At 41.8% G+C, this 25,433-nt stretch overlaps 1 protein-coding gene across 2 annotated transcripts; it reads right to left on the bottom strand.

Moving 5' to 3' along the window:
• Window positions 1-6,833: 6,833 nt before the first annotated feature.
• ALKAL2 (ALK and LTK ligand 2) lies at window positions 6,834-25,405 on the bottom strand. Of its 2 annotated transcripts, none has more exons than XM_075126447.1 (6): window positions 25,222-25,405; window positions 22,576-22,906; window positions 19,940-19,993; window positions 19,738-19,818; window positions 18,182-18,247; window positions 6,834-7,516 (listed from the first exon to the last, which is right to left on the bottom strand). In XM_075126447.1, the coding sequence occupies exons 2-5, from the start codon at window positions 22,832-22,834 to the stop codon at window positions 18,183-18,185; spliced, it is 459 nt and encodes a 152-aa protein (XP_074982548.1). In that variant the 5' UTR covers window positions 22,835-22,906; window positions 25,222-25,405; the 3' UTR covers window positions 6,834-7,516; window position 18,182. The 2 variants fall into 2 exon arrangements, with proteins under 2 accessions (XP_074982548.1, XP_048701332.1); XM_048845375.2 differs by lacking the exon at window positions 25,222-25,405 and adding an exon at window positions 24,329-24,769.
• Between the last annotated feature and the right edge of the window lie 28 nt (window positions 25,406-25,433).

Below are 25,433 nucleotides of genomic sequence, written 5' to 3'. Positions count from 1 at the left end.
GGTCTTTTTGGATCCCCACAACGCCAGGCTTGCTCTGCCTTTCATATAGCACTTTCAAAGGGCTCGGGATCTTCTTTAATGCTTGGAATGCCCTGGTACACTTTCACCCAGCTGGTACACTTTAACCCAGATTCATTCACTCCTTGATTTGTTCAAGTTTCTCCTAAAAACTCACTTCTGCTGGCTGGCCTATGGAAAATCAAGGGGGATGAAAAGTGTTAAAATAAATACTAAATTTTTAAAATCCTTCATGAACGATACATCCCTTTCTGAGTTACCACACGTTTTTGATGTTCACCCTTCTTCCTCTGCCCTTCCCACCTTTTGTTATGTCTCAGTTGTTGAAATCAGGCTGCATGTTTTTTGGGACAGAGGCCACATCTTAATTTGTAAAGTAGAGCACACTTTGGCATCCTCAGAAAATGAGTGACTCCCCTGACTGAAGATAAGCTGCCAGACTCCATCCCCTCCACATAGTTTTTTTTTTTTTTAGAGCGATGCACCTGAAAGTTTACAGTTTATCTTGACATTCTTTCAAAGCTCAGCCAAGCAGAGCTTTTCAAGATAAAGTAGTACAATATAAAAACATAACTGAGATTCATATTTTGATCTAGCAATATTAACCTATTCAAGTCAAAACTGTAGCTGAAAATGAAATCTCTCATAATCCCTGTCTCTGTTAATAGCCAGTGTCACTGAACGCTGTTCAAAGGAGAGTAGGTGGCACATCAAAAGTATGCATTTGAAAGCTCAGTTTTAAACTAAAGACAACAGGCCTCACAATACTAGTGTGGGGTTACTCCATGGGGAGGTAGTTCTGCTCTGTCCTGAGAAAGTTCAATTAATGTAAAAACTTACCCATGTGGGCATGTTTGACCATCGCCCTAGCCGGTGTTCAACACAAACTTCTGTTCCAGGCTTATATGAAAGAATTAAAGGGGAAAACAGTTACTTTTATATGTTAATATAACATCTATGTGCATGGTTGCAGAGTGATAGCTGTTTTAGTCTGTATCAGCAAAAAGAACGAGGAGTACTTCTGGCACCTTAGAGACTAACTAATTTTTATTAAATATTTATAATATATATTTATAAATTTATTTAAATAAATTTGTTAGTCTCTAAGGTGCCACAAGTACTCCTAGTTCTGTGTGCATGAATTTATAACCATGTGTTTCTATAAAATTCAGGTTCTTAAGGAAAATTTGTATGTCCAGTAGTTGAATACCAGTCCAGCATTAGGTGACTTGATAATAGGGGACCAACTAAAGTAATGCTGTAATAGATGCATTTGTCTCTGTAGCTGAGTGTGTGGGGGCCTGCAATTTTTGTCAGCTTCTCCGCTCACAATGCCTCCTGTCAGCTGCTGCGCTCATCAGGCAGGTTTTCAGTGACTCAGATCTCCGGCTGAGTCATTCACAATCAGTATGCAAAACAAACAAACCCCTTCTAGGGTACAGAGTCCAAAATGTCTTGCAGCCCTGTCTGGGCTCAGTCTTCTAACAGTCCAACACGGTCCATCGCGGTACCCTCTCCACTGGTGTCAACCTGCAGCCATCCCTGGGCTCAGGCCCTTAATTAATCCAACAGGGGCCTATCGCAGTACCCCATCAGCTGGTACGTCTTCCTGTAGCCCTCCCGGGACTCAGTCTTCAGTCTGACCAACAGGGCCTATCTCAGTATCCTAGCTGGCCAGTTTACATGTGAAGGTTCCTGCTCTGAGATACAGCAATGCTTCCTGGACTTTCTCCCTGGAGACTCTTCGCCTATCCTTTAGTCCTCTGACCCCAGCTCTTCAGCTGGGTCAGGCTCAGTTCAGTACCTTCTGGGCACAGGTAACAGTTCCACATACAGTGCCTTCCCTCGGTCTGCTTAAACTCCCTTCTCTCAAGGCATAGCCCAGTGGTTCTCAAACTTCTGTACTGGTGACCCCTTTCACATAGCAAGTCTCTAAGGCCTGGTCTACACTGGGTGGGGATCGCTCTAAGATATGCAATTTCAGCTACGAGAATAGCATAGCTGAAGTCGATGTATCTTAGATCGACTTAGAATCACTTGCTTCACGTCCTCGTGGCACGGGATCGACGGCCGCCGCTCCCCCGTCGACTCCACTTCCGCCTCTCACCCTGGTGGAGTTCCGGAGCGATTGGGGATCGATTTATCGCGTCTACACTAGACGCAATAAATCGATCGCTGATAGATCGATCACTACCCGCTGATCCGAAGTGTGGATGCGCCCCCCCCCTTTCTAAATTAAAAAGAATTTTTAATATATTTAACACCATTATAAATGCTGGAGGCAAAGCGGAGTTTGGGGTGGAGGCTGACAGCTCACGACCCCCCCCCATGTAATAACCTTGCGACCCCCTGAAAGGTCCTCACCCCCCAGTTTGAGAACCACAGTCATCGCCACTTCTCTGGTGGCTGTTTGGGAGGGAGGACCTGGGCCCACCCACTACTCTGGGCCCCAAGCCAGGGACCATCTAAATAGTAACCATGTCCCTCTAACTGTGTTTCCTTTGGCCACTTCCCTACAGCCCTTGTCTTCTATGCGTCCCAGCAGGCAGCCAAGAGCATCTTCCTTTCTCCTCGGCCCCTGCCATCAGCTGCTCTGTCCAGCCTTTCAGCTTCTGTAGTCAGCCAGAAGTACCTCTTACTCTCCCAGTCCCTACCAGCTGACTGAATTCACTTTGGGTCTGCAGCTCTTTTTATCCTAATCTGCTGGGCTTTGATTGACTGCTTCCTGCAACCTCTTTCCTGATTGGCTGTGTCCCATGCAGCCTCTCTAGGCAGCTTGGAGGGATCCTTTCCACTGCCCTTTTTCTGAGGCAAGTGTGGCAGGACCTTGAGGCTTCCAGCAGAGGCCTCTGGGCCTAGTCTACCCCATCACAGTCTCTCAGAAGTTTTCATTTTGTATTAAATTTTCAACATCTTTTCCTTTCAGATCTGGTCAGTTTCCCATTGTTGTAAATGGGACTCTACCTTTAACTATGTATAAAATTGGAAGTGGCAGGACAAAATATCATGGCCCCAATTCAAGAGTGCATCCCTTTTCAGGAAGAGTGCTCAATGTGCTTAAAAGCTTGGATTAACATTGCATTTAAAAAGAAGACTTGTTTGCAGAAGGTGAAAGAGTAGTAAATGGCTAGCCTTCATGGGAGGACAGTTGCACAATGGCATTATACAAACATACATGTGCAAGATGAGCAACTGACAAGAAGAAAATGCACTAATAATTATCCATAAAGATGACTGGTTACAGGTCTAAATTTTCTCAACTTTTAGGAAAATATTGTGCCAAATGGACAAATACAGAATTTCCTCTACCTCTTCTTTTTCTATCTGCAGCTGCTCACCTTAAGTAGATGAAAAGATATGTTTAGATCTAGTCAGGCAGCCTCTCTGAGTGCCCTAACCACTGCACTATAGAGTGATTTGCTGTAGCCCAATTAATATTTTAATTATTTAATTAAAGTGGAACAGCTTCAGCAAGAGACAGAATGAGACCCACACAAGAGTATCACTTCCAGTGGCTAGGGCACTCATCATACTGGTAGAGAACATCACTTCTAATCAGGGAAAATAATTGAAGAATTGAACAGGGGTCTCTCACATTCTGAGGTGAGTATGTAACCACTGGGCTAAAGGTTATAAGGAAGGTCCTCTCCCCTGCCCCATTTTGTGTGGTGTTAAGCAGCCTCTAAGGTTGCCTACTGGGTCAGGCCCTGCAGGCAAGATAGATGCTCCCCAGGTTTATGGATTATTTTGGGGCGTAGCAATGAGACAGGTGTTTGGAGGCCTAAAGTGAAGCAGCATGCCCAGAAGCAGAAATTTAGGCGCCTAGAAAACTTTTACAGCAAAACTTTAGGTTCTGAGCAAGTTTTCATACCTACAGGGTTAGGCAGAAGCCAAGCAGAGTTTTTGTGGATCGCAGTAGCTCCTAAAACTGAGACTTGGGTCCCTTTGTGGATCTGGCCCTAAATGTGTTGTATAGGAGCCCATTATTCTCTCAGCTGAACTTTTTGTTACAAATGTAGTAAGAACTGTCGATGACAGTTGACATGTTAATGCCTCATGAGGTCACATAAATCAATGGTTATCTACCACATTCCTCTGGGTTCCTGGGGGTTCATCAGCTCATCTAGATATTTGCCTAGTGGCTACATAAAAAGCACTAGCAAAGTCAGTACAAACTAAAATTTCATACGGACAATGACTTACTTATACTGCTTTATATACTATAAACTGAAATGTAAGTACAATATTTATATTCCAATTGATTTATTTTATAATTATATGGTAAAAATTAGAAGGTAAGCAATTTTTCAGTAATAGTGTGCTGTGACACTTTTGTATTTTTATCTCTGATTTGGTAAGCAATTAATTTTTAAGCGAGGTGAAACTTGGGGTACGCAAGACAAATCAGACTCCTGAAAGGGGTACAGTAGCCTGGAAAGGTTGGGAAACACTGATATAAATCACATAATATGGATTTCTCTTACTAAAAGAAGCCTGAGGAGGTTAGGTGCTCAAATCCAATTGGGGTTTTGATGGGATATGGACACCTTTAATTCTTTTACTTAAGAATACTGGGGAATATTTGCTTGGCATCTTATGTGACCAACAACAAAACTTCCTTGGAATTCCTAAAAATAATAGATGAAGATTCTTTAACACAAAGTCCTGCACCCAGCAAAGGATAACTCAATATTAGATCTCATTCTGATGGACAAAGAGTTAATTACCAGTTGTTGGTAAATTGCATAGTCAATTGCTTGACCACACTTTGGTTTGTTATAAAATATACTCAAGAGACCAAATAACCAATGTCAGTCAGGTTTGTTGCTATAAGCCAATAATAACATACTACAGGAAAAAGGTTCTATATGATGCCAGTGTCTGGGAAGCCCTCTTGTGCAGAGATGTTACATTCACCTTTAGCGTAAGATGTGCTCCCAAAGTTATACATTTTAGATGGTATTATTTATATGATTTCACAGTTTACACATCTCTTTACACATCGCTAAAATCCAACCCATCAGTTTGTCCCAATTCCTTAACTTATTGTTCTGTTCCTTCCTATCTTTATTTTGGACTAGCATTCCGGGTACTGGTCCATGAAGGTATTTCCCTAGTTTGTATTAAGACATAAAATGAATGTATCTTGATTTTTTGACAGGTTTCCTGTCTGCTTAGACCATATTCTTACTTCAGCAACTGCAAAGAGTTATGAGATACCTAGCATAAGTGAACAGGATTATGGTATAGACCAGTTTATGCTATATTACTGTTACAATATTTGTGCTTAATACATACTAATACGTATTCATGTGGTGTGGATAACACGTTATTAATCTGACATATAATATGCTAGCCAGCATACATACTTTTTGCTGGCCTAAAAATTAGCACTTATGGTGTCAGCGGTCATGATGTGGTTATATGTGCTTTGTGGGGGCACCAACCAATAATGCGCATATTTGGATCTTCAAATGGCCAGTTTTCAAAAGTTTAAGCACAACTGACTGGGAACATAAATTTAAGTGGGAAGTGTCAGTGGAGGTGGTGGATTCACTGTTGTTTGGAGCCTTGAAGAAAGATATTTTTCTGAAAGGTATGTTTGAAGTCAGTTTCTGGGAGAATTCAGGTTCAGGATGTCAGGCTAGCTAGTCATGGTGATGCCATCTGGCCTTGGAATCTGTGAATCTATGAATCTCCCTGTTGTTAATCTCCTTCCTTCATAGGCCTTGGGGAGAACAGGCTTGCTTACATTGTCTTCAGTTTGCTCATAACACTATTGCTCTGTATTTGATAATGATTATAATCTAATCTCATGCAGCAGGGCTTCAATTGGTCACCTGCAGGGGGTCAGGAAGGAATTTCCCCCCCAAATCAGTTGTCATGGGTAAAGGGGTCATCTTCCCCTGATGCATCAGAGATATGCCACAGCTAGATGCAGGTTCCTAGTTAGGGTGGACATGCACTCTGATTTGATACACATAATTTTCTGTCTCAGATGACTGGCTAGTGTGTCTTCCTCAGCTGCCTAGGGTGTAACTGATCACAAGAATTTCCCCAAAGTCAGTTCGGCAGGAACCTTGAAGACTTTTTGTCATCCTTTGCAGCCTGGGGTGTGGTTTGCCTTCTAGGGTCATCTGAGCATATCTCTCCTAATCAGTTTCGTGGCATGGCATTGGTGGCACCTTGGTATCTCCTATTCACTGCCTGTGGCACACATTAGTTTAGTCTCCTGAGGACTCAAGTACTTTGGTTTAATTGACTTTGTTGGGCTCAACATAGGGTATTTAGATGGAATTTAATAGTGTGAGGTATGCAGGAGGTCAGACAAGATGATCTAAAGGTCCTTTCTGGCCTTAAACTCTATGAAAATCTTAGTCCCAGTTACTTGTATCATACTCAAAGGTTTTATACCATACAGTCTAATATGATTTAAAGGACTTGTGTAAAATAGATGGTTATTTGAAAGAAAGCTTAAGTGTCAAAACTTGTGTGTCTGGAGTGCATTTATTAGAAATGCTCCATAGTGTGTGGTTTTTGGTTTGGGTTTTTTGGTCATAAATAAAATGACCCATGCACCAGATGTGTTGGGTAGGTGATTTTAAAGAAAAGTGAAATTCATAGTGAGACCTCCTGATGCAGTCTTCGTTTAACCTTTTCACAGGTTACGCTCCTGATATAGTTTTGCATTGGATTTTATTATAATTTACGGATTATTTTGCTCTAAAACATCATGAGTAACCACATGAAATCCATTAGTTTGTGAAAACCATTGTTCTAAAGGGACATTTAAAGAATACACATTGAAGATCATGTAATATATCAAACACTTTATTACTTATGTTTGTTATTTACAGTATTTACATATTGCACGTTAGCTGGAATGTTTACACATTTATTGAACAGAAAACTAATGGCATATTTGTGTGTGTATGCAAAATCCACACTCCTCTGTCTTGAGAAAACATGTTCACTTGGAATTGTGTTTTGTATTTGTCATGCAATTTGTAACTTGTACTCCAAGGGTACAATGTGACCCTCCAACATGTTTGTTTTATCCAAAATCTCTCTTAATTGCATAAGCATGAAGAATATCAAGTGAAAACCACTGCTGTGGAGTAGATTCATTAAGAGTTCTGGGTATATAAACAAACATCCCTCCAAGTCTCAGAATTCAGCAACAGAACATTAATTTCTGGCTGAAGGGTACATGTTCATGTAATTTTTGGCAGCACTACATATCAAATGTGGAGTGTACTTTTAAGTATGGAGCAGTAAGTACTACTGGCAGTTATACTACTGTAAAGAATGTAGATCTGCAAACTGTTGAAAACATACAAAACAGTTAAAAGAATTATGGGAAATAGTCTGTCAATCTGCAAAAATAAACCCTCTTGTTCACAATGGAATATGTTATAAAGGTATTAAGTTCTATTTCCCTGTTGGTTTCCAAGGCACTTCTCCTGGTTCTTGGTGTGTCTTTTCTGTATGGTGAAATCTGTTTAAAAAAAAAGTTGCCTTTTATCATTTTCATATTTTAATTCAGCTGTTTAAAATGCATCTGGCAGATTGAATAGCGTTAGTAAATAAAGATTTTTGCAACAACTGTCTCTGGAAAATCTGGTAGTACATTTCTTGTTCTGTTCATATCGCACTACTCACTAACGAAACCTTACAGATTAGTGTTTTGGAAAAGCATCCTTCTTTGTGGTATTCCTATCTCTTTGATGCTCTATGCCTGGAAAACAGATTTTGAAAACTACAAAATTCCACTGTTTTAAATATTTAATACTTTAAGCTTAGTTTTTCAGAATAAATCAATTTCTAAATGCAGTAGTGAAATCAAAATCTGAATACATATCAACAATGCTATTAACGTTCTGTCATTTTTGTAGTCTTAAAATCTCACTACCAATATAGTTTTGGCATAAGGTCTGCCCACGTAGATCCAATGGCAGGATCAAGATTGAGGAGCCTAGGCATGCTCCCATTGAGGCAAAAACTAACAGTAAAATTATTTAAATACAGCAGAAGCAGGAAGCCTGCCAAGCAGGCAGTGGGACCACTAATCGACAGAGATGTTAAAGGGAGCACTCAATACACGGCCATTGCAGAAAAGCTAAATTAACTCTTTGCATCGGTCTTCACTGCAGCAGATGTGGGGGGAGATGCCCAAAAAGAATAGCTCTGGTGTGGGTAACAAATCTGAAGTACCGTCCCAAATTGTGTTAGTAGGAAAGGTTTTAGAACACATTGATCGACTAAACAGTAAATCACCAGGACCAGATGGTATTCACCCAAGAGTTCTGAAGGAACTCAAATATGAAATTGCAGAACTAGTAACAAAATTACTGATATCCACCTCTGTGCCCGGTGGCTAATGTAATGCTGGGCGTCAGAGGAGATTATGGAAATTACAAACCAGTAAACCTAACCTGTGTATCAAGCAAACTAGCAGAAACTATAAGAACAGAATTATCAAAGGGTCATCACAACTTTTGTAAAGGGAAGTCATGCCACACTAATCTATTAGAATTATTTGAGGGAAGAGACAAGCATGTGGATAAGCATGATCTAGTTTATATAGTGTGCCTGGATTTTCAGAAAGCCTTTGACAAGATCTTTCAGGCTTTTAAAGAAATAAAAGTAGCCATGGGATAAGAGGGAAATTCCTCACATGGATCGTAACTGGTTGACATACAAAAGAAAGGGTAGAAATAAATGAATGGTCAGTTTTCACAAAAGAGAGGTGAACAGTAGGGTCCCTCAGAGTTCTGTAGTGCGACCTGTGCTGTTTATCATATTGATTAATGATCTGGAAGGGGGATGAACAGTGAAATAGCAAAGTTTGCAGACTATACAAAATTATTCAAGGTAGTTAAGTCCAAAGCAGACTGTGAGAAATTAGAGGGATCTCACAAAATTGGGTGACTGGGCAACAAAATATCAAATTCAGTGTTGATAAATGCAAAGTAGTGCATATTGAAAAAAATAATCCCAACTGTACACATACAGTAATGGGTTCTAAATTAGCTATTTCCAGCCAAGAAAGATTTTGGATAGTTCTCTGAAAACTTCTGCTCAATGCTCAACAGCAGTGAAAAAGGTTAGGAACTATTGGGAAAGGCATAGAAAATAAGACAGAAAATATCCTAATGCCACTATATAAATCCATTGTATGCCCACACCTTGAATAATGAGTGCATTTCTGGTCATCCTGTTTCAAAAAAGGTATATTTGAATTGGAAAAGAGACCGAGAAGGGCAACAGAGATGATCACGGGTATGGAACAGCTTCCATACGAGGAGACAACCCCATGTTCAGAGTGACCCAAAAACTCTGACTACCAAAAGCCAGGAGTGGAATACAGGGGTGGATCACTCCATAATTGCCCTGTTCTGTTACACTCCCCCTGAAGCTCTAATATGGGCCACTGTCAGAGATAGGATACTGGTCAAGATAGATCACTGAGTTAGTGTGGCAGCTCTTATGATTAGGAGTTTTTTTACTCAGTTCAAAGAAAAGATCTTGAGAGATGACAGCAAAAAATTTAGTATTGTGTTTTGAGACCTAGTCTTACTAGTATAGTCTGACTACAGTGGGACAACTCAAGTAGGAATTGTAACAGTGGGCCTTTTATTTGCTGGAAATCTACCCCACCCCCCCACCCCCCAGCAAATTATAGAATGTTAGTATTAACCCTTCTCTGAACATCTCCTGAGAAGTAATGACTAATACTGAATCATATTGAATCCTGGTAGCTGAATAATGTAGATACTACCTAATGGGCTAGAAATGTTAAGTCAAAAGTAGTTGAGATATGGAAGCTTATCAAAACACTTATCTCTGAGTGGTATTTATTTACCATCAGACTTAAAGTTGTAATTATGCATAGCATTGTAACTACTGTGAAGTTTAGTATTATCTCCATGATGCAGCTTTGCAGGCAAAGCAACAGTATGCATTTTAATGGATATTTATTACAAAATGAGAGGTTCATAGAATATCAGGGTTGGAAGGGACCTCAGGAGGTCATCTAGTCCAACCCCCTGCTCAAAGCAGGACCAATCCCCAATTTTTGCCCCATATCCCTAAATGGCCCCCTCAAGGATTGAACTCACAACCTTGGGTTTAGCAGGCCAAAGCTCAAACCACTGAGCTATCCCTCCCCCACAAACTGGTTAACTGGTGTATTTTATTTTTCCATGTTCTCAAGTTATTTTTATGTCTAATTTTAAGGGTCTAATATTTTAAAGCTTGTCTACACACAAACCAGGACCAAAATAATTAAATTACTTTTAATTCACATATTTTCATTATATTGGTACAAGTCTGTGTTGACACTCTATTTTCAGTTGAGTATCCTATTTTGATGTTAACTCAAGTCAGTAAAAAATTAACTTTGCATCAAAATAGCAGGATTGTAAACCTTTTGCAGCAATGGCTTTCATGTTCTACATTTGTACACAGTGGAGTTCTGGTCCTTGACTGGGATTTTTAGGTGCTACCACAATACAAATAATTAATAAAACCCAGTTTAGTTATTTTGGTTTCACTGTGTGTGTAGACAGGCCCTTCTAATTGAATGTGGCTTTTTCATTCTAAGTTATTTTCAGTGGCTCATAATCACTAGGAAAAAATTAGCTGAAAATGCATGCTGCTTCTAAACCCCAAAGTGATTTTTTTTTTTAATTTTTTTGGTGAGGTTAAAAATTTTTTTTTTCTAAGCATGAAAAAACTTTGTTTAATAAAATTGAGGCATTTTCCATTGAGAACTCAGACAGGGGAATTTAAAATGTTTAACTTGGCATATAAATTGCTAATCAGGAATTTGTGCTTTGCTAAGTTTGAAAAATAGGAAATAGTGTATAGCACACAGTTACTAATTTAAGTGTGCATTGTGACTGATATGCCATATCAGTTGGAGACCTTACTGAATTAAGTTTAGGTATGTTGGAGTCCATTATATTAAATGCAAATGTATTGTGGACTGGAATTGTATGGAATCTCTCTAGGAGGGAAAGTGTGATATGAGGCCTGGGATTTCAAAGAACTATACTGAAAATGTGCCAGACAAGAATGAACTATGGGATAAATGTAAAATGGATTTCCTGGAGAATACTGAAAGCGAGGTTAATGCAAATTCCTTACATCTGGTTATGCAATAAGCTGTCCTTTTTTGAAGTTACACGCTGAGGTCATTATCTGCTAATTACTTGTTTCTGGAGACTGGAGATCAAAGGTCTTAACAGTATAAAGAAACAACTGAACTGCCCACCCTGGGTTCAGGTTTGGAATCGGAGACAGTTACGAACTTGAAACAACAGGGAGAACCCAGTTGTGGTGGGTTTTGAAGGATTCATATCTACCAGAGCCTGAGGTTGGAATGGGGGTGACCTCTGGTAAACTTTTTAGCATGCATGTAGGTTTTGTTTTGTTTTTTTGGTAATACTTTCTCTGTAATGCTTTCACCTTAAGTGTGCTTGCTTAGAAAGAGCTGTGTGGTAATTTATAATTGCGGGCAATGCACTGGGCATAGCTTCTGGAGAGAAAGCAAAGCACAGATGCTAGCCTTTTAAGCAGTCTGTCTTCCTGTGGATATCATAGTATAGGCAGGGAACTGCAGCTTTAAAGAACCCCTGATCAGGAAAGAATGAGACGCGGCTCTCTGCCCAAGAGACATGACTGCTAGGAGCTGGAAACCTTTAAGTGGGTGTCCTTAATGGACCACGGGGGGGGGGGGGGGGAAATAGGTGCAGCTTCCTTGAAACTGATAGGTGTAGAGTGGGATTTTCAGACTTACATGTGTGTTTGTCTGGATATCTTATTAGACTTTGAGGATGTCTGATGCTCTATGCTGAGGCACATCACACCTTCATTCCTGTTTCCCCTACCTTTTCAGAAACCCACTTAAGGGGCCAAAAATTGGCTAGTAGTTACCTTCCTCTGATATCCTAATGCTGCAGAATTCCCCACATCTTTGAAATTTTGAACTAGACTGCTGCAAGCAACTAAATACCTCAACTTTGCTATAGACTAGGACTCGGCTGAGAGAACACTTAGGACTCCTGTACGCTGACAGTGCTTACTGAACATGCTTTTTACTTTTTCTCCCATTGGCTTAAATACTCCACCTCTTTGAGAGGCAGTAGCTATGTTGACTGGAGAAGCCCTCCCATTGACATAGCGCTTTCTACACCGCTGGGTGACATAGTTATACCGACATAAGTTTGTAATGTAGACCAGGGCTCAGTCTGTCATTCTGCTGGAGACCCTGAATGCCCTTTGACTGCAAAATCAAATAGGCCACTTTCATTTCATCCTTTATTTCCTTTTATATTACAAGAAACTATATTCAGCATGATGGTTAAGATTTAAGCAGCACCAAAAATCAAGAAATTTAAAGTTATGCTGCCATAGCATCCTGTTATCCATCCAGCATGACTGACTACACAGAACCTGGTTCAGTGATGAGCTGTGACAGGTAAAATAGAATTGTAGGACATTAGAAGGCCCCAGTCTAATCAGCCTGACAGCTGCGGCACACAGTCTGTAGAATCCTATGCCACTGTAGGATTCCAGATTGCAACACTGGTCAGAAATCCTTATTTTCCACCTGTGAGTGCCTAGGAAACTACTTTTCTGTAGGATGAGGCTCTAACTACAGTGGTTCACACCTTGGAGGTAACAAAGCTGTAATGTTATACATGGTATTAACCAAGTAATGCCTAGCTAGTTGAGTGTCCAGTTCAAAGATCTGATCCTCACCTACAAAGTCTAAATCATCTGGGGCCTGTTACCTCAGCAGTTGTTTCCAAACAGCCCGTTTTGGTGGCTTATGTCCATGATACTGTATTTGACAGATCAGGGTACACCTTGCAGAAATAGGTATCATAGGTATCTTGGCAGAGGGCCCATGGCTGTGAAACAAACTTACGCTGAAGTTTATGCAAAACAGGGCTTGTGTGAGTAGATGACTGACATGTAATTCTGTTCTGTTTGAGGCTTTGAATAAGAGGCTATGGGGGGGGGGGGGAGCGGTCTGTGCTCATCAGCTGAAAGTAATTTCCAGTACATTTTTATAAGAACCCCAGTGCTGCTCTGATTTAGAAATTGTGAAATAATGACTAAAATACACTACACACCAGTATTTCAGTTTTCCAATTTGTACATTTAAAAATCTCAAGTATTATGTTGCATTTCTAACAGCTCTGAATTGATCACTTTCATGAAGATAACCAAATGTTAACACATTAGATAAAAATTGTTATTAAAAGTTCTTACAGTCCTTGAGCTGTGCATCAAAAGAATACTATCATCATCCAGTTTTAAGATGCTGCTAAGAAGAATACTATATACCATCCTATGATGTTTATATACCATATGATTTAAGGTCTATTCTTGCCCTATTGAACCTACATCTTTAAGCAGAAAGTAGTGTTTTCCTTACTATAAAATGATCTTATTTTTCTTTGAAAACTATAATTACTGTACCTCACTAGAAAAAATTTTACTGGCTGATCATGATGCTTTCTTGTTACATGGTATTAAAGTTATTTTTTTAGCCTTAGTTTACTACTCCTAGATTCACTAATAGTTGGGACTTTTGATTTTTCTAATTTAAAGATGTATCAATTGCATTCTCTTGCTATGTTGTACATTTCAAGCATTTTTATTTCTTTACAGCTGCCATTTAAAAAAATCTTTAGTCCTATCAAGTGGCTGGATGGAAAAAAAAGTTTTAGATAAAGAATTACTATAACCTTATTCTCCATTTTTGTAGTAAATACTTGTTAATTATCTTTGTTTATGAAGATAATAGTTAATAGCTAAGCAGTTAAAATAAAAATTACAGAAGGGTGTAATATTCAGGGCTCATTGCATTGTGAAGTTCAGTAGATGTTAAGAAAATTCATTATGCTCTAAAAGGGAGATGGCTAATATGATATGCATGTTACGGTTTTACTATAGTCAAGTAGAAAAAGCAAGCCGTATACAAAATATTTAACAGGCCCCTGTCTCTGACATTGTGGCTCTACCCCAGGGAATCGTATTTTTCACCCCAAAAGTAGGATCATAGTTGCATGTGGCTTGATAGGTGCACATGCAATCAGGGATTTCCCCACATGCAAGTTGTGGAACTGGATGGGAAACTCACAGGCACAAAGGAGTTGTGCATACTGAAGAGCTAGAAATCCAGCCAAAAATTAAGCCTAAAGATAACACTTAATGTCAGGCTATTCTGCTTCACAATGAATAGCAATCAGACACCAGCCAAGATTTTCAAAAGTGTTTGGGGTGCCACAATTTTAAGATTCTTCACCTGACACCTTAAAGGGGCCTGATTTTCAGAGGATGGATGACATACACTTTCTGATAATTGGACCCTTTTATGGTGCCTCAGTTTGGGCACCCAAAATCACTAGTCACTTCTGAAAATCTTAACAGTGTCCAAAATTCACAAGGAAGGATAGACAGCCAGTGGTGCAAGTGTCTAAGATAAACAGCTGAGCAAAGAACAAAGGAGACTATGTTCTCATTGAGGATGTGGTTAAACCTTTTTGGCACCTGTAAATGAACTCCTACTGCTTGAGATTGATTTTTGTCACCCTATGAATCTGATGGCAGAGAGGGATGTTAAGAATCTTTTGTTGAACCTGAGAGCACACAGCCTAACTTGTGCTGGGTTTGGTAGTGAATATCCACCTTTGTTCAAGACTGTATTATGCAGAAATTGTACATAATGTTAAGTATTGTCACTGAAACAATTGTTTAAATGCTGTCTTTGTGTCTACTGATTTTATCTCCCTCCTGGAATCTGAAGCCTCCTGCCTACCTTGAAGTTGTGATAATCCCGAACATGTTGTGAGTAGAAATCCAAAACAAATCTAACCTTTTTCCAAAATAATCTCAAAACATGGACATATGTCCATGCATCTCCAAAGCAAATAAGCAAAAGCTACCTGCCAGCTTTCCAAACAGTCACTAGCGTTAGTACATCCATAGCCTGCTGCCAGGAAGGGATGAATGAAATAAAAGTGGGAACTACTGAGCAAGACAGAAAGTACCAAAAATAGGGATAATGAAACTTGACTTTTCTTTGTAAAGCACTGTGATATCTACTAATGAAAAGCACCAGGTAATATAGTAATCCCTAGCTCTTACTGTTTTGACTTGTATAAAGAAAATACTCCAGACATGGAAATTGAAAATAATGTCATTTAATTAGTTTGGACCATGGGTATTTTCATGCTGAATCAGACCAGTGGTTCTTCTATCAGTGTCCTGTCTCTGACAGGTGCTAGTACCAGATGCTTCAGAGGAATATGCAAGAAGCCCTGCACTTATGGAATAGCCAGCCCCCATGAAGAGTTTGTTTCTATCTCCCACTAGGTAGAGGTGCCCAAAAGCATGATTTAAAGATAACTAAGAATTTACAGTGCGGTCATATTAAACTTGTGGAATAAAAAGGTGTATTATCCATAGCGGGATGTGAGTGCAGGCAGGCAACCACTCCCCACCACTGAGAACAAGAGAGCCTCTTTTTAAAATTGAAGAAAAACATATTGTAGATCTCAAAGTTCTCCTGAATTTTCATAATTTGTCCTCTTATCCTCAGGCCCTAATTCAGGAAAGCATTGAGCATGAGTTGAAAGTTAAGCACATGCTTAAGTGCTTTGCTAGAATGGGCCCTCCAAGTGTATGGTTCATTCGTTTCCAAATATGTGATCACTGCCTATACACCACTACTTAAGCTAGCATGGCAATAACGAATGAGGAAAGGCAGCCATGTATCGCTGTGCACTTTTATTAAGAATACATCCATGAATTTTGTCTTAAATTTATGATGCAGTATGAAATAGGGGGGGGAGGATTTGGAGTATAAATTGTGAGGGAAAGTGAAAGAGTATACATGAAACATGTCTCATAATGTGGCAAAATATTCCAAAGATCTATCATCATTATAACTACTATGAATTTAGAGCCAAATTCCGCTCTCTTTTAGACCCATGTAAATCTGGAATAATTCCACATAAGTAACTGCTTTAGAGTGGTAGAACAAAGCAAAACCTTGTTCCTGATGTTTAATGTTTGTCTTAACTCTTGATTTACTAGTAGCTACTAAGATGACAGCAAAAGCAAGACGTGTTTACATTCTATTATCTTGTATATCAGCTGTTTATTCTGATTATTAGAGCTTGATTATTAGCTAAACTATCTTAAGTATATGATATGGGTTTTACAGTTTGGTATGTATATGTATTTAATTGGCATTATGTTGCAAAATTTTGAATATCTCTTAAAAGCACCTAGAATGCTGGCTCCAACAGAAATTATCCACAGCCTGCACAGAGATGGGTTTGATGGGCTTGTGTAAAAGAGCAAGAGAACGATCTTCCTCAGAGCTCCTTCTGGGGAGCTGATGGGACATGATGACAGCCCCACCATGCTTTTCCACAGGAGGAGGTATCTTACATGGAAAAGTTGAACTGTGCGGCAGTTTCAGTGCATTATCTCTATGGGGAAGAATGGTCCTCTATAGATCTTCCAAGTTTGCTAGTGAAATCTATAAATATTGAGGCACCTGTGATGACAATCAGTCCTCCTTCCCACTAAAGCAAATCACTCAAGAATTATGCTGCTATCAGTGACAACCCAACAGAGGTTGCGCCTTATGTCCCATTCTCAGGAGAGTATGAGCCCCTGGCATTATGGATTTTCTAATAGAAACTCTCCAAGTTTCAGAGTGGACAAGTGCCCCTGAAAGAAGCTGTCCCTTCTCACCCTGAAAACTCATAAAATGCCAGTGGGAGGTGTTGATGCAGAGAGACTTTCAGGGAAAGGGGAAAAGAAATAATGCATTTTAGGATGTGCTCCCCCATCTATGCTTACTGGCAGGTATTTGTAGCAGTACCATTCCATCTGTGTCTTGTAGTAGAATGTATGGATGATAGGTGCCAACTAGCTCCCTGAATTGCACAATTCACTACCTTAGAACTGCAGAGTTCCCTTACCTAGAACAAGGAATTTACCTCACATACCCAACATCAGTCTCATGAGCCTAAGTGCCATATGCAATAGGTTCTGTGATTTCTCCCTTAACCAGGCAAGATCTGGATCATGGAGTTGCCTCCGTGACTACATTACTAAGGGTAAATGAAGCTTTCAGAAAAGGGGGCAGTTCTCCAGCTATAGGACCTCAGGAACCTACAGACCTGATTTGTGGCTGGTTTGGTTTACTTGTAAAGCTATCTCTTGTATGAACAGAAAAATAGGGAAGAAAGTGAGAGAGGCAAGAAACATGAGGAAAGATTTGGGCTTAATTTGAAGTCCTAATTCTGACCTGCCACCTTCATTTAGTGACTTTATATTATATTAATAGCCAGGGAAAACTAAAATATAGAATTTATTAAAAATTCTCAAATCACATACAACTGTATTTTTGTCTCAGCTGACGGGGGACAGGACATGGACTAGTCTTTGTGTACAAGATGTCAACTCCTAGAGGTATAGATATTTTGGGAGGACTTTCTTCCTTTTGTGCACTGAAATTCCCATTCTCTCTAAAAAGAGTTAAGCATGTGCATCAAGAAAAAATAACTCCTTGGAGTAGAAGTTGAACATAATGGAAATCCAAAGAAATCTAAGTAACATACATATTGGGGTTTTTTAATGTTTTAAGTAAATGGTAACTGAATTATTCTAAAAATACCAATGACATCTATGTTTTAAAAACTTGCATATGTATAGTTGTGTATATTAATCCATATTAAAATGTACCTAATACATTTAAAGCTGTGCATGTGAAAGGGCAGCCAGTGCCAGTACACAGAATTGTACATTGAGTCCACTTGAAAAAAAATCAGCTATGGCTGCTGTGTTTTGTTCTATAAAAGCAAGGTCACTATCTGCTAACTGCATACTGCTACGAATAATTCACAGCTGATGTCTGTGGGTCTTTATAATGCCTTCCAGTAGGGGGTACCTTTTATTTATGGCCAGTATTTTCCCAGATTAAGATAGTTATGTCAAGTGCTCTGAAAAGGGAATACCTTAGCCAAAGGAAGATTGTTTTTACACTCATGAATTTTTTATGTCCACAATGCAAAATCCACAGCTTTGCTATGCAGTAGAATGTTATTACCTCTCTCAAAAAGCTTACCTTATCCTTCCATGCACATTGGACTTACTGCCAACCGAGTAAGAAGCCTGGCACATCTTTTATAGTCTGCCATGAAAAAAATCATAAATGCAATAACTTAATGACACTGCTAAAATCACTGATTTTGGTTTCAAAAAATAAAATAAAATTGATAGAGGTGCTGTGCAAATTATCATAATTAACTTTAGTAAGTACTTTAATTTAAAGACTTAGGTTATAACAGGGTAGACCTTGGCCCCATATGCTTAAGAATTACCATTCAAATATTAGATGCCTATTTGCTGTGCATTTTCTTTGCAAATTCTTTGGTTCTGTGCACAAACAGCAAAATTGTGCATGCAGACAGCTTGTGTGTATGAATATATGGCCAGTTATACATCTAACTAGCTATGGTGTGCACAAGTACGGGATCTGAAGCTGCAATCATGGCATTTGATTGTGCAAATTAGGTGTTTGAAATGGCACTGTCCCATCATTGAAATGCAGCTCTCAGTGAACTAATACTAAGATAAATAATAGTGCAGTCCTCCAACTAATTGTCCTTCTCGAACAATTGAGGAACAGAGCAATAAAGTCTTAGAGGCTCAGATCTTCAAAGGTATCTAACTCTTATTGAAATGAATAGAAGTTAGGTGTCCAAATATCTTTGAGTTCATAGAATTAAAAGAAAAGACTAGTTACATCTTGTTTCCTCCGGCAGTATAGGATAGTTCCCTACAATATATTCTTTAGATCTTTGCATAGTCTTGTTACACAGATAAGAAGTGGTGGTGTTGTAATGAGTAAAACTGAAGCAGTCACGGTAGACAATGTTTCATACCTACAAAGTTCAGTCAAGTGATCTGTTTTGTGTACAGTACAATCTGTGCAGTGCAGATGGAAAAGGAATTATTCAAAGATTGCTCACGTGCTCAGTTAAAGACCTCCTGCAGTCCTACAGCTAGCAGCCTGGGTTACAGTTAAAGTGTCAGTAGTTCTTGATATATAAAACCTGACCTTTAAAATCTATGATACTACCAAACCACACAAAGCACTAGGAAATGTACTGGAGGAAGGCAAGAGGGTTTCAAAGATGCCATTGAGGGCATAATTGGAAGAACAGGAAGTTGCCAAAATGTAACATGCCATAATTTGTCTGTAGAGTATGTGTTACAAGTGATGATGCATGAAAAGGAAATAGCCCCACTTGGCGTTCAGATCCCAGGTTAAGTTTGCAGCACTAGCAATTAATTTTTTTCTGGTAAACTGAGTGCACTTGATTTGGAGACATCAAGGGACAATAAACCTGGAATCCTAGAAAGCAGTTTTAACCATCATTTTACACAGTATATCCACTGGAAATTCTGTGCCTCAATTTTTTCATCTCTAAACTGAGAATGATAATACTTACCTCACAGGCAGGAGGTGAAGATCAATAAGTATCCATAAAGCACTCTGAACCCTTTAAGTGAAAGGTAGTGTATAGTTGCACAGTATTGCCACTATTATCTCCTGTAGCCACCCCAATTAATAGCTTTCTTTTTTTTTAAAAGTTAGCTTTGGTTTATGGCACTTACAAGCTGGGATGGTGCAGTCTCTTGTATTGTGATAAAGCCGATGAAAGTGTTTACTGCATTTTGGACTAAAATAGAGAGGACCTGAAATACAGAAAAAGAACAACTCATGAGTCAACACAGCACAAAAGGCCTACCAGAAGGGAAGTGGGGCTTAGGTGGTATGTGTATGAAATGATGGATACAATGCAAAATCTAAATTTACCTGTTAAATGCTTTAAAAACTTGTCTTTCATCCTCAAATCTCTAGGAACTATTTCTGTTGGGGGGAAAAAAAGTAGTAATTATACTCCACTGCAAATATACTTGTCCAGGATGGTAGGGCAACCACAGGAGATGCCAAAATTTTGCTCAGCTGAGACTCAAAATAACTGTTTACTAGGAGATTGAGAGCCATAAAGTGGAACAAGTTGCAGCTGCCTTTATCTTTCATATAGCGAGACGGCTAAAAGGACTATGGAGCATTACAATGCTGGGACCGTTAGTGTCCAGCAGCCCCACCACAATCACATAAAAATGAGAGTAAGCATGAGTCACTGTCATTGTAGGGCTCTGTGGGCCACATTTTGGCTACCCCTTATCTAGGTCTTTAAGATCACTGGTGCTTAGAAACCGTGCAGACTCTACCAGGGGTAAAGGTTCAAAGACACACCAGGGAATGCTCTCTGGGCTGCTCTGTGGCTGTCTATGCAACATTCTCCTACAAGCACCTGCATGGTTTTGTCACACAGGCAAGTATTGACAAGCACTATCTGAAATAACTATTGTGAACATGAGATCGAATTGGTATATTTACAGGAAATCTAGAAACAGTCCTTGTTTTATCTCTAGCATTAAATAAAATTCACAGGAAAGGAATATAAAAAACAAATTGCTTTTCCCCACTCTTGTGGTTTGCTTCTCTGGATTTTGTGTTCAGCAGATGCCAAAATGAAACTGGTTTACTGAAATCCATGTTAGCGTCAACCCTTGTTTGTGTCTTGTTTTACAGTTATCTTTGATTGCTTTCAGTTACTAACTCTATGCTGACACATTGATTGCATATGATACTGTACTTTATTTATTTGACCATAAATGCCTACACAGCCTTTTCATTCCCCAGGCACCTCTTATCACATTTAAATCAGAGAACATTTCCACCGAGATCTGATTCACTGGTGAGCTTAGAAATTTCTCAACAGTCATTCTTCGTTTACTTCTAACTTTAGTCAGTCTGAGTAAAATTTACCATATTATATTTGACCTAATTGTGTCATGACAAGCATTGAAAGCTTACATGCTTCTCTCAGAAGTTTCCCATGGGACAGACGCGCTGGGAAAGTGATGCTAAGACTGAAATAAAGGAGGGCTCCAAGCAATAGTTTCTTTTCAGTGGCAGCAGCTTTTCTGGGAATAAATTCCATTATAATAACAATAATAATAAAACATCCCTTTCAAGAGCCAATGACACTTGTACCAACTAGTCTGTTTCTGAAGTGATTTTCTCATTGAGCCATATTCATCAGTACATGGCAGATGCTTTGCACTGATTTGCTTATGCAGGACGGCCATAAACTCTGCTTAACCTCCTTGTAAAACTGGGTTTACAGCTGGCTTTGCTTAACTACTCTGTGCAACTGTAGCAAGAGTGCACTGGTTACTTGGCCCATTAAGCTTGTACCATATATTAAGAAAAAGGAACCAGTTCTTATTGTTCTGAGTTTATGGGGAACTGTTAGGTTGTTTTATTTAATATCTTCACTAATTATCTAGATTAGGGGCTAAAAATCACATTTTAATGACAGTCATGACACCAAATTAAGAGCAGCTGTGAACACTTTGAGTACAAAGAAAAGATACAAAGGGGTCTAGAGACATCAAAAGAGATGGGTAGAAAATAACAAAATGAGATCCATCTCGGAAAGTGTAAACTGAAATTTCTAGTGAAAAATAATCCCAAACCTAGATACTCAAGGGAAGAGGAAAATTGAGAGGCAGTTGTTCTGTTTAGGAGAGATGGTGAACAACAAACTAGACATGAATTTACAATGCAATAGGGAAGCAAGAAAGGCCAATTCAATTTTGAGCTGCATGCATAGAAGCAGGATATCATGAAACAGGCATATAACTGTCCCTTCTCTACATCAGTCTGATGTGACTGCATCTGGGATATTACATACAATTCTGAAAAACCTTATTACCAGAAACAACACTGACTGGAGAGAGCTTGAAGAAAAGCAACTCAAATTATTAGAATGGTGTAGGGGCTGATTTAGGAGGAAAGAATTAAAATCTATGGTGGTGAGGGACAAATGATGAAATTGACAAATATTTGAAAGGTGCAAGTACCAAAAAGCTAAAGGAATGAATAAGGTTAGCAAAAAGGGGAATGACGCTGCCTAGCAGGAAAAACTTCCAGGTGTGGGATCTATTAGGTTGTGGAGTCTCCCCAGAGAGATGGCAAGATGGTCAAATCCAGGGCCATTTAAATAACAGTATAATCCACAAGACAGGCCCTTGGACTAGATGACCTAGGATAAACAGGACTTTTCATCCCTGATTTTTTTACCCCAGTCCATCTCACTGTTCTTCTTTATAAATATAAAGTGTATAAAACCAAAACTCATGCAGCTCTGGCTTTGAACTTAATGCATTTCTGAAGTACATTAGACTGAAGTGAGAGTGGAGTTCTACGCTGGGATTTTCAAAGCCAGTTTCTTGTGTAGGAATCCTCTGTATTTTTGAAGCAAGTCTGCAGATCTCCTGAGGGAGTTTGCACCTCCTATAAGAACTAGCACAGTGATGCCTGATTTCCCCTTCAAGGGGAGCAAAGTTGCCAGGAAAGGAAAGGAGCAGACTTACCAGCTCTCTGCTCGTCCTGGTACTCTCCATAATCAGCTACTTCTCTTCGGTCTAAAGTATAATCGTGGTTGGAGAAGTATTGCACCCCGTTGTCCTCTTCCATGTGGTACCTTTTCAGTTCCTGAATAATCTCCATGATGAGATTGAAGAGGCTTTGCCTGTCTTTTAGGTCTACGGAGTCAGTTCTCTCTTTGCAATAACCTGCTGACAACATTAAGAGCACCAGCACCAGCAGCACAGGAGACCTCAGTCCACTCATTGCAAGTCTGAACTGGAGAGTGAATGATCAGAGGAAAAGAAATGATCCACTTTGGGGGGGACTCCTATTTCACTGAAAGAGAAAAATGGGGGTGGGGGAAGGGCGAGTCACGGGGGTGAAATCAGAAATACTACAGGGGAAGAGCAAAGAGGCTACTTTGCACATTATGTAATCAGGGTGCCTTGTTTCCTCCCTCCCACCACCTCCTTAGATTTTAAAATGGACCAGATTCCCAACTGGTGCAAATTGGCGGGGCTCAAGTGAAGTCAGAGGATTTGCACCAGTTGAGGAGATGGCCCAATCTGCCTTTTACTTGCCCTGCCAGCAGCAACTTTATTCTCGCCTGCAGTGCGGACTAGAGAGCCGCTCAGCCGCCCGAAAGCTACAGGAGTCAAAGTACTCCCATGCTGCTTTCACGTTTTACACAGTCCAGCCAGTGCTGACTCCGAAGTGCCCAGGCAAGGGGGACTCGCACAGATCCAGAGGAAAGGCATTCTTAAAAGTCACTGTAGCCTACACCGATGGAGAGAGCGAGGCGGCTGCATGGAGGAGCGCACTCCTAGGACTCCCCTGGCCCTTCCTATCCCACCCCCACTTCTTATCTCCAGCGTGGCAGCAGAGGGTAATCCCTGAGCGCTGAAACACAGCAGAGTAAATCCCGGCGGCGGGCAATTGTGTAAACAGAGGCGTCTGTCCGCCCAGCGAGAGGCAGTAGGGAACAGCCCGCTGCGGAAACTTTTCCAAAACTTGCACCTTTAACACCCGCTCTGACTGCTACAGCCACAGGCGAGCGTTCATTGCCCAGCCAGTCCAAGCGCTGGCGTGAGTGAGCGCTGCCCCCGGCATGCGCAGTCACCGCTTCCCGCTACGGCAACGGGCGCTGGGGACCCATTGCCCAGAGAGGCAGCCTGCTCCCCAGGGGCTTGCAAACGAGCGGGCTGTGCCTGCTGCCCTGCCGGAGCCTGGGGACCCAGCGCAGTCCGTCCCTCCTGCCCTAGGGAAGTCGAGAAGCTCCTGCGCAGTCTCACCGCAAGGACCCGGGCACGAGTCTGCCCCAGCAGAGGGAAGGAAGGCACGTGGGAGCCCAGCGGCGCTCAGTCCGCTCCCGGCTCCTAAAGCACCCGGAGCGGGGAAGGCGCCAGCTTCCTCCTTGCCTCGCACCTGCCTTGCCTCTGTCGCGTAACCCTCCCCCGCCGGCCGGCAGCAGCCCCGCGGCTGATCCCTGGCGCGCCCGGCTCTCCGGGTCTGACCTTCGCGGGAAGCGCTTGGCCCCAGCGCCGCCCCGCCAGCCCGGCACCGCCGTTACCTGTCTCTGCTTCCCCCGCGCCGGCCCGGCCCGCCCTCGCTCGCTCCCCCCACGCAGGAGCAGCCCGCGGTGCCGGAGTTTCCTTGTTGCCCCCCGCCCCGTCCCGTCCCGTCCCACAGGCTGCGTCCACAAGCTACTCCATGGCGGCCAGCCCCGGCGCCGCCGCTTATAAAGGCTACGGGACATACACGAGGCGGCGGCTCCGGCAGATGGGATCGAGTCACTCGCAAGTGGGAGGAAAGCAACAAAAGTCCGCTTGGCAACCCGGCGAGCCCCCCCTTCCCCAGTGCAGGCTCGCTCGCTCCTCAGCTTCGCGCCGACGTAAGGAGCCGGTCCCGAGTGGGGCTGTGCCCCTGCCTTTAACGGGGAAAGCGCGGAGGCGCCTCTGAACTAGGCATCGCCCGCCGCGCCGAGCCCCGTCCGCCGGCCCCCCTCGGACCCCGCGCCGCCGCCTGCGCGCCTTGGCTGTCACGCGGGGGGAAGCTGCGTGGTTGCCAGGAACTTTCTGTCCGTCCGTCCGTCTGTCTGGGGCGGAGCTGCGCGGCACCTCAGTCGGGAAGTCTGCGGTTATGTGGCCGCGGGAGCGTTGGGTAGGAGCCGGCATCCGCCTCCCTCAGTTATTCTGGTAAAGGGTAATTCTCCAGCGCTAGGAGCCGTGACTGGAAATCCCCCCCCCTCCCCCAGCCAGCCCGGGGAGCGAGGCGCCGCGATCCCGCGCGGACGCTGTCCCAAGCGGGGCCGCTCCCGTCCCCGTCCCCGTCCCCCTCCCCACGGCGGGGAGTGCCGCGGGGCAGAGAGCTTTCCCCCTGCCCCCTTGAGACACCCAGCAAAACCCTGCCCCCTAAGTCTGAATCCTGCCAAATTAATACTCGCCCACCCAGCCTCAAAAAAACGCACTAAAAGGGGGGCAGGGGCTGATGCTGAAACATGATCCAGCTGAACTTTTCTGTTTGCTTTTACTGCGTGGCTAAACCTCACCCTCGCAGCAGCGAACAGACACCTATCCAGTCGGATCGAGCCGGGGGGGGGGGGGCGCATATTCTCCACGCAGGGGAGGGGACGCCCCCCAGCGCCTGTGTACCTCGATCGGTAGGTGAAGCTAGGAGCTGGAAAGCCAGAGCGGTCCCCTCGCCCTCTCCCCTTCTCCTGCTACACTTGTGTCAGGCAAGCCGTGAACACGGTGCCATCCCCTAGGCAGGCGCTGACAACAGCGACACGTAGTGGCAGCGAGTGTAATTAAGCTCCGGGGAGCGTTCGCTAGAGGGGGTGGTCCCGCTGCAAAGTGAAAGTGAC

Source organism: Caretta caretta, chromosome 3, assembly GCF_965140235.1.
Source record: "Caretta caretta isolate rCarCar2 chromosome 3, rCarCar1.hap1, whole genome shotgun sequence".
Classification (NCBI taxonomy): Eukaryota; Metazoa; Chordata; order Testudines; family Cheloniidae; genus Caretta; species Caretta caretta.
Note: the sequence above shows the minus strand (reverse complement) of the source record. Positions and strands in the feature narration are given on the sequence as shown.

Coding starts and splice junctions, on each gene's coding strand:
- ALKAL2 (XM_075126447.1), bottom strand. CDS start 22,834: ATGAGTGGACTGAGGTCTCCTGTGCTGCTGGTGCTGGTGCTCTTAATG. Junction 19,819..19,939: donor GTTTTTAAAGCATTTAACAG/GTAAATTTAGAT, acceptor TCTGTATTTCAG/GTCCTCTCTATTTTAGTCCA. Junction 18,248..19,737: donor AGACTGCACCATCCCAGCTT/GTAAGTGCCATA, acceptor TTTTCATGGCAG/ACTATAAAAGATGTGCCAGG.